This window comes from Drosophila santomea, chromosome 2L (assembly GCF_016746245.2).
Source record: "Drosophila santomea strain STO CAGO 1482 chromosome 2L, Prin_Dsan_1.1, whole genome shotgun sequence".
Classification (NCBI taxonomy): domain Eukaryota; kingdom Metazoa; phylum Arthropoda; class Insecta; order Diptera; family Drosophilidae; genus Drosophila; species Drosophila santomea.
This window is the reverse complement of record NC_053016.2, coordinates 8,053,702-8,066,085: the sequence shown is the minus strand read 5'-3', so window position 1 is coordinate 8,066,085 and position 12,384 is coordinate 8,053,702. Positions and strand designations below refer to the sequence as shown.

Below are 12,384 nucleotides of genomic sequence, written 5' to 3'. Positions count from 1 at the left end.
CAGTAAATTAAAAACCTCACAAATAGATTGAAGATTTGTTTGATTTATTTTTTTGGCCAAGACACCTACATATGTACTTTCCTCTCATAGGCAAATTTATTTAGAGGTAGCTATGCTTGCACTCATCTTAGATTCTAGAATCTTTAATTCGATTATGGCGATTTTCTTCTGCAAATTGTCATGCTGTGCCCTTAATTCCTCAACACTCTCCTGCTTAATGGCAATAAAGTTCTCGGTTCGATCAAAATCGGCCAACAACTTGGGGTAGCACATAATGCCACCCTTACGGCGAACTTCTTTGATCTGGTCAAGAAGTTTGTTGTGTATCAGATTACAGGTATATACTTTGTCTCGCAATTCTAAGTGATGATTTTCCTTTTTTCGCAACTCATTTTTGGCCACCCGGAATGTGCGATTCAGCAGTTTTCGTCGACATCTCAGATGAGATATGCTATGTACTTTCGTTTTTACCAGCATATACATTCGATGCAGCTCAGCGTTTTTATCTGTAAGAAAAATGATGATAGGTAGGTACTTTTTAATTGTTATTTTAATTAGTTACCATAATTTATCAGGGCAATACTCTTTCTACTTACTGTTTAGAGCGGTAACCATCTGCTGAACGTCGTGTTCGGCGGATAGATAAGTTGCCAATTTGACTTCCCCAGTATTCGCCTCAATTTCATCGAGTTTCTATGGATAAACCTTTTTAGTCACCGAACGTATTTCAATTCGTAGTTCCGACCTGTTTGATGTAGGAATTGTTATGCTGCTTTATGATCAAAATCAGGCGTGTCGCAGACATCACATCACGTTTTTTTCTCATTTGTTGCAGAGCGGTTTCAGTTACCTAGTTGAATAATAAATATGCATTTTTTATTCCCCTCTAATTATTTTATACAAATTTATATTAGCAAGAAGAAAGCATTAGCTTTTTGCACCATTTTTTCGTTTAATATAAATAATTAAAAAAAGTCCTATAAACATGAACCGTAATATCAATAAATCATTTTAGTTGTCAAATTAGCAAATTAGATTTTGAAGACTCACAAGTCGAAGATGTTCAGAGGGTTGGGAGTCCCGAAAGATAGTATTTCTAAAGATCTCCTCCATTTTCTCGAGCTTCTCGTTGTCCTCCAGTTGCATCCGCTCCAATTCCACCAGCAATCGCTCCTTTTCAGCCAGGTGAATCTCCTCAGCCTGTCCTTTCCGGTGAAGCCAGTGGTCCAATTCGTTTAGGGCACCTAAGTATCGCCTCCGATGGGTCTCCTCGATGGAGGAACTAGTGTTCGCCGTTACAAGGGAGTACTTGAATCGGCGTAGGTGGTGTTCGGTCAGGCGTTTGGTTAGTAAATCGTTGTCGTATCTCTCCCACTGGTAATCGTCGAGTTCCTTAAAAAGTCGGTGCAATAGCTTACTTTTGTCCAGATTTTTCGTCCGCAAATAGTCTGTTTTATCGAATATGTCCACAACTTTTCCAATAAGCCCATCCAAATAGCCCTGGACTAACTGATCGACGTAAAAGGTCGAATGTATGGGCTTGGGACTAGATGCTGAGCTCCAGGACTTTGATGACATGTCCCTAAAAGTGGGCACGTGACTCGATTTGTGTGGCATTTCCTGCGGTCCCCAATCGCTTTCGTCATCAGATTCCAGTTCTGAGGGCGAAATGGTCGACGGACTGAGCACGGCGGCATTGTTTTTTGGAGGAAGTGCTTCATTAGTGGACTCGTTTGGCATGAGGCTTTCCGCTGAAGAGGCCAATGAACTGCGGGACAATGGAATCTGTGACTTTTCTAGTTCCAAGCCCGGCTTTTGCTGCTCCTGCTGCTCTTCATGCTTCTCCACATTCCTCTCATCGATGCCCCAATTCTGATCCATGCTCCTGGTAGCTACGAGTTCGTCGCAATCAGGTATGTCCCTGAGGGCTTCGAGAATATCAAAGCGCATCCTAATGTTCGAGTCGGAGGATGCACTCGTCTGGTCTTCGCGCTCAGTCGTATTTCCACCATCGGGTTCCATTTTATCGCCTTCACTTTGATCACTTTGATCACTCTGAACCTCCTCCTCACTTTCGGTGGAACTAGTTATGTCCAGATTGGAATGCTGAGCTTCATCGATGGCGTCCAGTCTCTTAAGCTTATATATATGCAACGGCTCTTCATTAATTTTTGATACTTTTTTTTTGATAGTGCCTCTCGACTTCTTTGAGGCTGCCGAACTTATGGAAAACGCCGAGTTCTTTTTGCCGATGGATTTCGTCCACTTATTGGGCATTTTTCGTTGAGAGAAAGGAATGGGCACTGAAGTGCTCCAGAGACTTGCCACATTAGATGGCATATGCTCATCGGAGTCCGTACTATAACTCCGGGTGCTCACTGTACTAACTATCGTTTTCGCGGAAGTCTCCTCCTGCTTGGCGTTCTCATCGTTCACGACTGATCGATCTTTTTTTTCCCGCAAATATAACAACTTCTTGGGAGCTCTTTTACCTTTAATGAATAAAAAATATTTTCGCTTGGCCATTTTCCAAAAGGATGTAAGGACGTGCAACTAGTGCAAAAGGCAGCGAGCTACAAACAAATATTACAAATTACAAAGAACAGAAAACAGAAAACAAAGAAACAACAAAGGCTTGAATTAAATATTGTGTAATGATATCATGTTTGATTAAAATCTCCTAGGATTAATTTAAACATAAGAAATTTTGTTGCTTAGCGAAGACACTTCTAGCACGTTAACACTCCTAACTTAGCGCGTACACACTCCCCACATAGTATATACGCTCTTTGAGACAGCGCTGCCATATCAAGAGCTGCCATCCCAATAATATGAGTTTTCGACATAAGTCGATATTATATCATTGAGGCAGTTTGCAAAAATTATCGTATTATATGTGTACTTTTATAGCTTCAACATTCTGGATTTATTTGTTTCCTAAAATAGCTGGCCCAATGAATCGATATTAATAAATTCTATCGATTTCTTAGAGTGCCCATTTATATAAATAATATAGTATAAAACGTTTATTTATTTTTGCCGTTTATTTCTTGGGTGTTATTTATCGATAACTCCACGGTCACACTGGTGACGTTTTAGTGAAGAAGTTGTGTTGTTTTTTTTTATTTCATTTCGTTCAATTTTCGTTGGCCATTCGTCATCGTTTTCGCTGGAGTGTTCCAAAAGTGTTTAAGCGCTGTAAAGTTTGAGCTTCTGCGCAACGCTCTAAGAAACGGAACTTCCGGAATCCGGATGCGCAAGCGAAAACGGTAAAAGTCGTCGGTTGTTCCGTTCAACGTCCGCCTGTTGCATCTCTCCCTCTCTTTCCCGCGGCGCTGGAATTGGGGTGGAGCTCGCCCCCTCTCTTTCGCGCGCCCATTCAGCTGTTGCGTTCGCGTGCGTGCGTGTGAGTGTGCGTAATAAGACTTTCGTTCTAAAGGAAAATACGATATATTTCACTATTATTCGGCCGAATAAGCGTGCTTGTGGCCAAGATAAACTCCAATCTCGGGAAAAAAGGGTTTATATAATCCGCCGTGCTGTCCCCTTTTGTGCGTTGGCCAGCTTTTCATCTCATCCATTCGGCCAACTTGTTTTGCCCGCCTGCGAGTGTGTTCGTGTGTCGGTAAGTGTGTGTGCAAGTGTGCATACATGTTGCTATTAATTTACGCTTTCTGCTCGGCTGCTTCAATTAATTCTTTAGCTTAGTCTCGATGCTTTAACTCGACTACCTAATTGCCACACATTTCGTTTTCGCAAGCAATACATGATTGTAAGAGTTACCAAAAACTGCGTAACTTCACCTTTTTCTACTCTTCTCCACTTATCCTCCTTTTCCTCCTACCCTCGCCCACTCCCGCCCATTTTCCGTTCCCCATTGCGGTTGTATTTAAATTTGATTCGTTCAATTGTGAAAATCACGGTTTCACAAAAATTGTGAAAGTTTCGTTTTTCCAAAGCATTGCTTGTCATACTTACTCGCACACTTCAAATATATACAGCAATGGTCAAAATAGTATTACTAGCAAATTTAAGAAATCGTTTAAGTAACTTTTAAAAGCTATAATGTATGTTGGGTCTAAAAATCATATATATGTACTAATAAGGTCATTTTTTAAATTTTTAATCTAATTTAGCGATTACTATTTTTAAAAACACCTTATTTTCTCTCGGCTATTCTCTTGAATATATGTTTTTTTTTTTTAAGTATTGAGAGCGGAAATATTTATCGTGGATATAAAAGAAATATATATTTGTTAAATCATTGAAGTAATTAAAAGAAAGGAATTAAATCAAGTCCCAAATCAAGAGAAATACCGGAATACCGTTTATTTAGTAACAAATATGGGAACTGCGCTACGATTTCTAACGCACTGAATCAAGCAATTTTTCCCGCTAGTTACACCCGTTACTCGTAGAGTAAAAGGGTATCCTAGATTCGTTAAAAAGTATTTAACAGGCAGATGGACCATATAAAGTATATAAATTCTTGATCAGGATCAATAGCCGAGTCAATCTGGCCATGTCCGTATGAACGATGAGATCTCAGGATAGTTACTAAAAGCTAAAAAGTTGAGACTCAGCATGTATACTCCAGAGACGTAGACGCATCGCAAGTTTGTTAACCCATTTTGCCACGCCCACACAAAATGTTTTGATATTTTTTCATTTTTTACTAGTCTTATAAATTTCTATCGATTTGCCAAAAACTTTTTGCCACGCCCACCCACGTCTCAAATCTATGGTAATTGTCAATCTTAATTTAGTCACGGCAATAAAAAAAAAAAAAAACTGGGAATACTGGGAATCGAACCCATATCTTAAAGTTATACAAATTTGAAAAAAAAACAAGAGAGAACGCTATAGTCGAGTTCCCCGACTATCTGATACCCGTTACTCAGCTAGTAGAAGTGCAGGTTTGTGGGCGTTAGAGTGGGCGTGGCAAAAAGTTTTTTGGCAAATCGATAGAAATTTAGACGACTAATACAAAAATGAAAAAATATCTAAACATTTTTCAAAAGTGTGGGCGTGGCAGCTTTGGGCGGTTTGTGGGCGTTAGAGTGGGCGTGGCAAAACGGTTTTTGGCAAATTGATAGAAATTTACAAGACCAATACAAAAATAAAAAAATATCAAAACATTTTTCAAGTGTGGGCGTGGCAGTATTGGGCGGTTTGTGGGCGTTAGAGTGGGCGTGGCAACATGAATCGACAAACTTGCGCTGCGTCTATGTCTCTGGAGTCTGTATGCCCAATCTAAACTTTCTAGCTTTTGTAGTTCCTGAGATCTCAGCGTTCATACGGACGGACAGACAGACAGACGGACAGACAGACGGACGGACAGACGGACATGGCCAGATCGACTCGACTATTGATCCTGATCAAGAATATATATACTTTATATGGTCGGAAACGCTTCCTTCTGCCTGTTACATACTTTTCAACGAATCTAGTATACCCTTTTACTCTACGAGTAACGGGTATAAAAATATTTCGAGCCTGGGAATCGAACTCACGTCCCAAACCCAACAAATCTGAATCCGATTTGTACCAAATCAGAGCAGACAAAGTTCAAGTTTAACCTAGGACGCCGGTGGTAAAAGTTCTAAAGCCAAAAATTACTGACGATTGTTGATTGTTGATTGTTAATTGAACACAAACAGACATACAAAAATACACATTTTAGGAGTATACACTTTTCTTTTAACATAAAAGAAAGACCAGCATGGGTCACACACGTCTTGTAGTAGTTATGGGGTTATAATTAAATGTCCCACCAAAATTTAACGACGTGGGAGAACTCTTTTTTTCCTTTAACATACGAAAAAGACCAACGAGAAACCAACTAACAACTGAAAGTTATGAGGTGGTAGTACCAAATGTCCCACCAAAAAATTCCCGACCTGGGAGTCGAACTTACGCCTTAAAATTCTGCAAGGTTTAAGCATATTCTCAAGCAAAAAAAAAAAAAAAACTAAAGTTGAACCCACGTCTCAAATCTATGGTAATTGACAATCTTAATTTAGTCACGACAATAAAAAAAAAAAACTGGGAAAACTGGGAATCGAACCCATATCTTCAAGTTATACAAATTTGAAAAAAAAAAAAATATTTCGAGCCTGGGAATCGAACTCACGTCCCAAACCCAACAAATCTGAATCCGATTTGTACCAAATCAGAGCAGACAAAGTTCAAGTTTAACCTAGGATGCTGTCCCATTGCCGCCGGCGGTAGTGGAGTCAGCTTCGACATCCTTGTCGGAGAGAACTGACGCGCCGGCCGGAGTTCAAGCCCAGGTATAGTATGGAACCGGGACTTAATCCCGGTGGTAAAAGTTCTAAAGCCAAAAATTACTGACGATTGTTGATTGTTGATTGTTGATTGTTGATTGTTAATTGAACACAAACAGACATACAAAAATACACATTTTAGGAGTATACACTTTTCTTTTAACATAAAAGAAAGACCAGCATGGGTCACACACGTCTTGTAGTAGTTATGGGGTTATAATTAAATGTCCCACCAAAATTTAACGACGTGGGAGAACTCTTTTTTTCCTTTAACATACGAAAAAGACCAACGAGAAACCAACTAACAACTGAAAGTTATGAGATGGTAGTACCAAATGTCCCACCAAAAAATTCCCGACCTGGGAGTCGAACTTACGCCTTAAAATTCTGCAAGGTTTAAGCATATTCTCAAGCAAAAAAAAAAAAAAAAACTAAAGTTGAACCCACGTCTCAAATCTATGGTAATTGACAATCTTAATTTAGTCACGACAATAAAAAAAAAAAAACTGGGAATCGAACCCATATCTTCAAGTTATACAAATTTGAAAAAAAAAAAAATATTTCGAGCCTGGGAATCGAACTCACGTCCCAAACCCAACAAATCTGAATCCGATTTGTACCAAATCAGAGCAGACAAAGTTCAAGTTTAACCTAGGATGCTGTCCCATTGCCGCCGGCGGTAGTGGAGTCAGCTTCGACATCCTTGTCGGAGAGAACTGACGCGCCGGCCGGAGTTCAAGCCCAGGTATAGTATGGAACCGGGACTTAATCCCGGTGGTAAAAGTTCTAAAGCCAAAAATTACTGACGATTGTTGATTGTTGATTGTTGATTGTTAATTGAACACAAACAGACATACAAAAATACACATTTTAGGAGTATACACTTTTCTTTTAACATAAAAGAAAGACCAGCATGGGTCACACACGTCTTGTAGTAGTTATGGGGTTATAATTAAATGTCCCACCAAAATTTAACGACGTGGGAGAACTCTTTTTTTCCTTTAACATACGAAAAAGACCAACGAGAAACCAACTAACAACTGAAAGTTATGAGATGGTAGTACCAAATGTCCCACCAAAAAATTCCCGACCTGGGAGTCGAACTTACGCCTTAAAATTCTGCAAGGTTTAAGCATATTCTCAAGCAAAAAAAAAAAAAAAAACTAAAGTTGAACCCACGTCTCAAATCTATGGTAATTGACAATCTTAATTTAGTCACGACAATAAAAAAAAAAAAGGTGGGAAAACTGGGAATCGAACCCATATCTTCAAGTTATACAAATTTGAAAAAAAAAAAAAATATTTCGAGCCTGGGAATCGAACTCACGTCCCAAACCCAACAAATCTGAATCCGATTTGTACCAAATCAGAGCAGACAAAGTTCAAGTTCAGCTTCGACATCCTTGTCGGAGAGAACTGACGCGCCGGCCGGAGTTCAAGCCCAGGTATAGTATGGAACCGGGACTTAATCCCGGTGGTAAAAGTTCTAAAGCCAAAAATTACTGACGATTGTTGATTGTTAATTGTTGATTGTTAATTGAACACAAACAGACATACAAAAATACACATTTTAGGAGTATACACTTTTCTTTTAACATAAAAGAAAGACCAGCATGGGTCACACACGTCTTGTAGTAGTTATGGGGTTATAATTAAATGTCCCACCAAAATTTAACGACGTGGGAGGACTCTTTTTTTCCTTTAACATACGAAAAAGACCAACGAGAAACCAACTAACAACTGAAAGTTATGAGATGGTAGTACCAAATGTCCCACCAAAAAATTCCCGACCTGGGAGTCGAACTTACGCCTTAAAATTCTGCAAGGTTTAGGCATATTCTCAAGCAAAAAAAAAAAAAAAAACTAAAGTTGAACCCACGTCTCAAATCTATGGTAATTGACAATCTTAATTTAGTCACGACAATAAAAAAAAAAAACTGGGAAAACTGGGAATCGAACCCATATCTTCAAGTTATACAAATTTGAAAAAAAAAAAAATATTTCGAGCCTGGGAATCGAACTCACGTCCCAAACCCAACAAATCTGAATCCGATTTGTACCAAATCAGAGCAGACAAAGTTCAAGTTTAACCTAGGATGCTGTCCCATTGCCGCCGGCGGTAGTGGAGTCAGCTTCGACATCCTTGTCGGAGAGAACTGACGCGCCGGCCGGAGTTCAAGCCCAGGTATAGTATGGAACCGGGACTTAATCCCGGTGGTAAAAGTTCTAAAGCCAAAAATTACTGACGATTGTTGATTGTTGATTGTTGATTGTTAATTGAACACAAACAGACATACAAAAATACACATTTTAGGAGTATACACTTTTCTTTTAACATAAAAGAAAGACCAGCATGGGTCACACACGTCTTGTAGTAGTTATGGGGTTATAATTAAATGTCCCACCAAAATTTAACGACGTGGGAGAACTCTTTTTTTCCTTTAACATACGAAAAAGACCAACGAGAAACCAACTAACAACTGAAAGTTATGAGATGGTAGTACCAAATGTCCCACCAAAAAATTCCCGACCTGGGAGTCGAACTTACGCCTTAAAATTCTGCAAGGTTTAAGCATATTCTCAAGCAAAAAAAAAAAAAAAAACTAAAGTTGAACCCACGTCTCAAATCTATGGTAATTGACAATCTTAATTTAGTCACGACAATAAAAAAAAAAAACTGGGAAAACTGGGAATCGAACCCATATCTTCAAGTTATACAAATTTGAAAAAAAAAAAAATATTTCGAGCCTGGGAATCGAACTCACGTCCCAAACCCAACAAATCTGAATCCGATTTGTACCAAATCAGAGCAGACAAAGTTCAAGTTTAACCTAGGATGCTGTCCCATTGCCGCCGGCGGTAGTGGAGTCAGCTTCGACATCCTTGTCGGAGAGAACTGACGCGCCGGCCGGAGTTCAAGCCCAGGTATAGTATGGAACCGGGACTTAATCCCGGTGGTAAAAGTTCTAAAGCCAAAAATTACTGACGATTGTTGATTGTTGATTGTTGATTGTTGATTGTTAATTGAACACAAACAGACATACAAAAATACACATTTTAGGAGTATACACTTTTCTTTTAACATAAAAGAAAGACCAGCATGGGTCACACACGTCTTGTAGTAGTTATGGGGTTATAATTAAATGTCCCACCAAAATTTAACGACGTGGGAGAACTCTTTTTTTCCTTTAACATACGAAAAAGACCAACGAGAAACCAACTAACAACTGAAAGTTATGAGATGGTAGTACCAAATGTCCCACCAAAAAATTCCCGACCTGGGAGTCGAACTTACGCCTTAAAATTCTGCAAGGTTTAAGCATATTCTCAAGCAAAAAAAAAAAAAAAAACTAAAGTTGAACCCACGTCTCAAATCTATGGTAATTGACAATCTTAATTTAGTCACGACAATAAAAAAAAAAAACTGGGAAAACTGGGAATCGAACCCATATCTTCAAGTTATACAAATTTGAAAAAAAAAAAAATATTTCGAGCCTGGGAATCGAACTCACGTCCCAAACCCAACAAATCTGAATCCGATTTGTACCAAATCAGAGCAGACAAAGTTCAAGTTTAACCTAGGATGCTGTCCCATTGCCGCCGGCGGTAGTGGAGTCAGCTTCGACATCCTTGTCGGAGAGAACTGACGCGCCGGCCGGAGTTCAAGCCCAGGTATAGTATGGAACCGGGACTTAATCCCGGTGGTAAAAGTTCTAAAGCCAAAAATTACTGACGATTGTTGATTGATTGTTGATTGTTGATTGTTAATTGAACACAAACAGACATACAAAAATACACATTTTAGGAGTATACACTTTTCTTTTAACATAAAAGAAAGACCAGCATGGGTCACACACGTCTTGTAGTAGTTATGGGGTTATAATTAAATGTCCCACCAAAATTTAACGACGTGGGAGAACTCTTTTTTTCCTTTAACATACGAAAAAGACCAACGAGAAACCAACTAACAACTGAAAGTTATGAGATGGTAGTACCAAATGTCCCACCAAAAAATTCCCGACCTGGGAGTCGAACTTACGCCTTAAAATTCTGCAAGGTTTAGCATATTCTCAAGCAAAAAAAAAAAAAAAACTAAAGTTGAACCCACGTCTCAAATCTATGGTAATTGACAATCTTAATTTAGTCACGACAATAAAAAAAAAAAAATGGGAAAACTGGGAATCGAACCCATATCTTCAAGTTATACAAATTTGAAAAAAAAAAAAATATTTCGAGCCTGGGAATCGAACTCACGTCCCAAACCCAACAAATCTGAATCCGATTTGTACCAAATCAGAGCAGACAAAGTTCAAGTTTAACCTAGGATGCTGTCCCATTGCCGCCGGCGGTAGTGGAGTCAGCTTCGACATCCTTGTCGGAGAGAACTGACGCGCCGGCCGGAGTTCAAGCCCAGGTATAGTATGGAACCGGGACTTAATCCCGGTGGTAAAAGTTCTAAAGCCAAAAATTACTGACGATTGTTGATTGTTGATTGTTGATTGTTAATTGAACACAAACAGACATACAAAAATACACATTTTAGGAGTATACACTTTTCTTTTAACATAAAAGAAAGACCAGCATGGGTCACACACGTCTTGTAGTAGTTATGGGGTTATAATTAAATGTCCCACCAAAATTTAACGACGTGGGAGAACTCTTTTTTTCCTTTAACATACGAAAAAGACCAACGAGAAACCAACTAACAACTGAAAGTTATGAGATGGTAGTACCAAATGTCCCACCAAAAAATTCCCGACCTGGGAGTCGAACTTACGCCTTAAAATTCTGCAAGGTTTAGCATATTCTCAAGCAAAAAAAAAAAAAAAAACTAAAGTTGAACCCACGTCTCAAATCTATGGTAATTGACAATCTTAATTTAGTCACGACAATAAAAAAAAAAAACTGGGAAAACTGGGAATCGAACCCATATCTTCAAGTTATACAAATTTGAAAAAAAAAAAAATATTTCGAGCCTGGGAATCGAACTCACGTCCCAAACCCAACAAATCTGAATCCGATTTGTACCAAATCAGAGCAGACAAAGTTCAAGTTTAACCTAGGATGCTGTCCCATTGCCGCCGGCGGTAGTGGAGTCAGCTTCGACATCCTTGTCGGAGAGAACTGACGCGCCGGCCGGAGTTCAAGCCCAGGTATAGTATGGAACCGGGACTTAATCCCGGTGGTAAAAGTTCTAAAGCCAAAAATTACTGACGATTGTTGATTGTTGATTGTTGATTGTTAATTGAACACAAACAGACATACAAAAATACACATTTTAGGAGTATACACTTTTCTTTTAACATAAAAGAAAGACCAGCATGGGTCACACACGTCTTGTAGTAGTTATGGGGTTATAATTAAATGTCCCACCAAAATTTAACGACGTGGGAGAACTCTTTTTTTCCTTTAACATACGAAAAAGACCAACGAGAAACCAACTAACAACTGAAAGTTATGAGATGGTAGTACCAAATGTCCCACCAAAAAATTCCCGACCTGGGAGTCGAACTTACGCCTTAAAATTCTGCAAGGTTTAAGCATATTCTCAAGCAAAAAAAAAAAAAAAAACTAAAGTTGAACCCACGTCTCAAATCTATGGTAATTGACAATCTTAATTTAGTCACGACAATAAAAAAAAAAAACTGGGAAAACTGGGAATCGAACCCATATCTTCAAGTTATACAAATTTGAAAAAAAAAAAAATATTTCGAGCCTGGGAATCGAACTCACGTCCCAAACCCAACAAATCTGAATCCGATTTGTACCAAATCAGAGCAGACAAAGTTCAAGTTTAACCTAGGATGCTGTCCCATTGCCGCCGGCGGTAGTGGAGTCAGCTTCGACATCCTTGTCGGAGAGAACTGACGCGCCGGCCGGAGTTCAAGCCCAGGTATAGTATGGAACCGGGACTTAATCCCGGTGGTAAAAGTTCTAAAGCCAAAAATTACTGACGATTGTTGATTGTTGATTGTTGATTGTTGATTGTTAATTGAACACAAACAGACATACAAAAATACACATTTTAGGAGTATACACTTTTCTTTTAACATAAAAGAAAGACCAGCATGGGTCACACACGTCTTGTAGTAGTTAT

General features: G+C 38.9%; 2 protein-coding genes across 5 annotated transcripts in view; one reads left to right on the top strand and one right to left on the bottom strand.

Moving 5' to 3' along the window:
- Positions 1-23: 23 nt before the first annotated feature.
- On the bottom strand, positions 24-2,664 carry LOC120458452. Of its 2 annotated transcripts, none has more exons than XM_039646098.1 (4): positions 1,051-2,664; positions 746-850; positions 597-693; positions 24-506 (listed from the first exon to the last, which is right to left on the bottom strand). In XM_039646098.1, the coding sequence occupies exons 1-4, from the start codon at positions 2,524-2,526 to the stop codon at positions 97-99; spliced, it is 2,088 nt and encodes a 695-aa protein (XP_039502032.1). In that variant the 5' UTR covers positions 2,527-2,664; the 3' UTR covers positions 24-96. The 2 variants fall into 2 exon arrangements, with proteins under 2 accessions (XP_039502032.1, XP_039502033.1); XM_039646099.1 differs by having other exon boundaries at positions 419-534.
- A 405-nt stretch (positions 2,665-3,069) lies between these two features.
- LOC120443805 (disks large homolog 5) overlaps positions 3,070-12,384 on the top strand; it is a 45,329-nt gene continuing 36,014 nt past the window's right edge. The window contains exon 1 of one of the 3 annotated variants that reach the window (XR_005615600.1): positions 3,070-3,625. The gene's annotated coding sequence lies outside the window, so the exon portion shown is untranslated. The remainder of the gene's footprint in view (positions 3,626-12,384) is intronic. The other 2 variants (XM_039623146.2, XM_039623145.2) reach the window with 2 other exon arrangements.

Bases quoted from the DNA above. Each gene is read 5' to 3' on its own strand.
- LOC120458452 (XM_039646098.1), bottom strand. From the start codon at position 2,526: ATGGCCAAGCGAAAATATTTTTTATTCATTAAAGGTAAAAGAGCTCCC. The intron at 851-1,050 runs GTGAGTCTTCAA...TTATTCAACTAG, and splicing joins CCTCTGAACATCTTCGACTT to GTAACTGAAACCGCTCTGCA. The intron at 694-745 runs GTCGGAACTACG...GTTTATCCATAG, and splicing joins ACAATTCCTACATCAAACAG to AAACTCGATGAAATTGAGGC.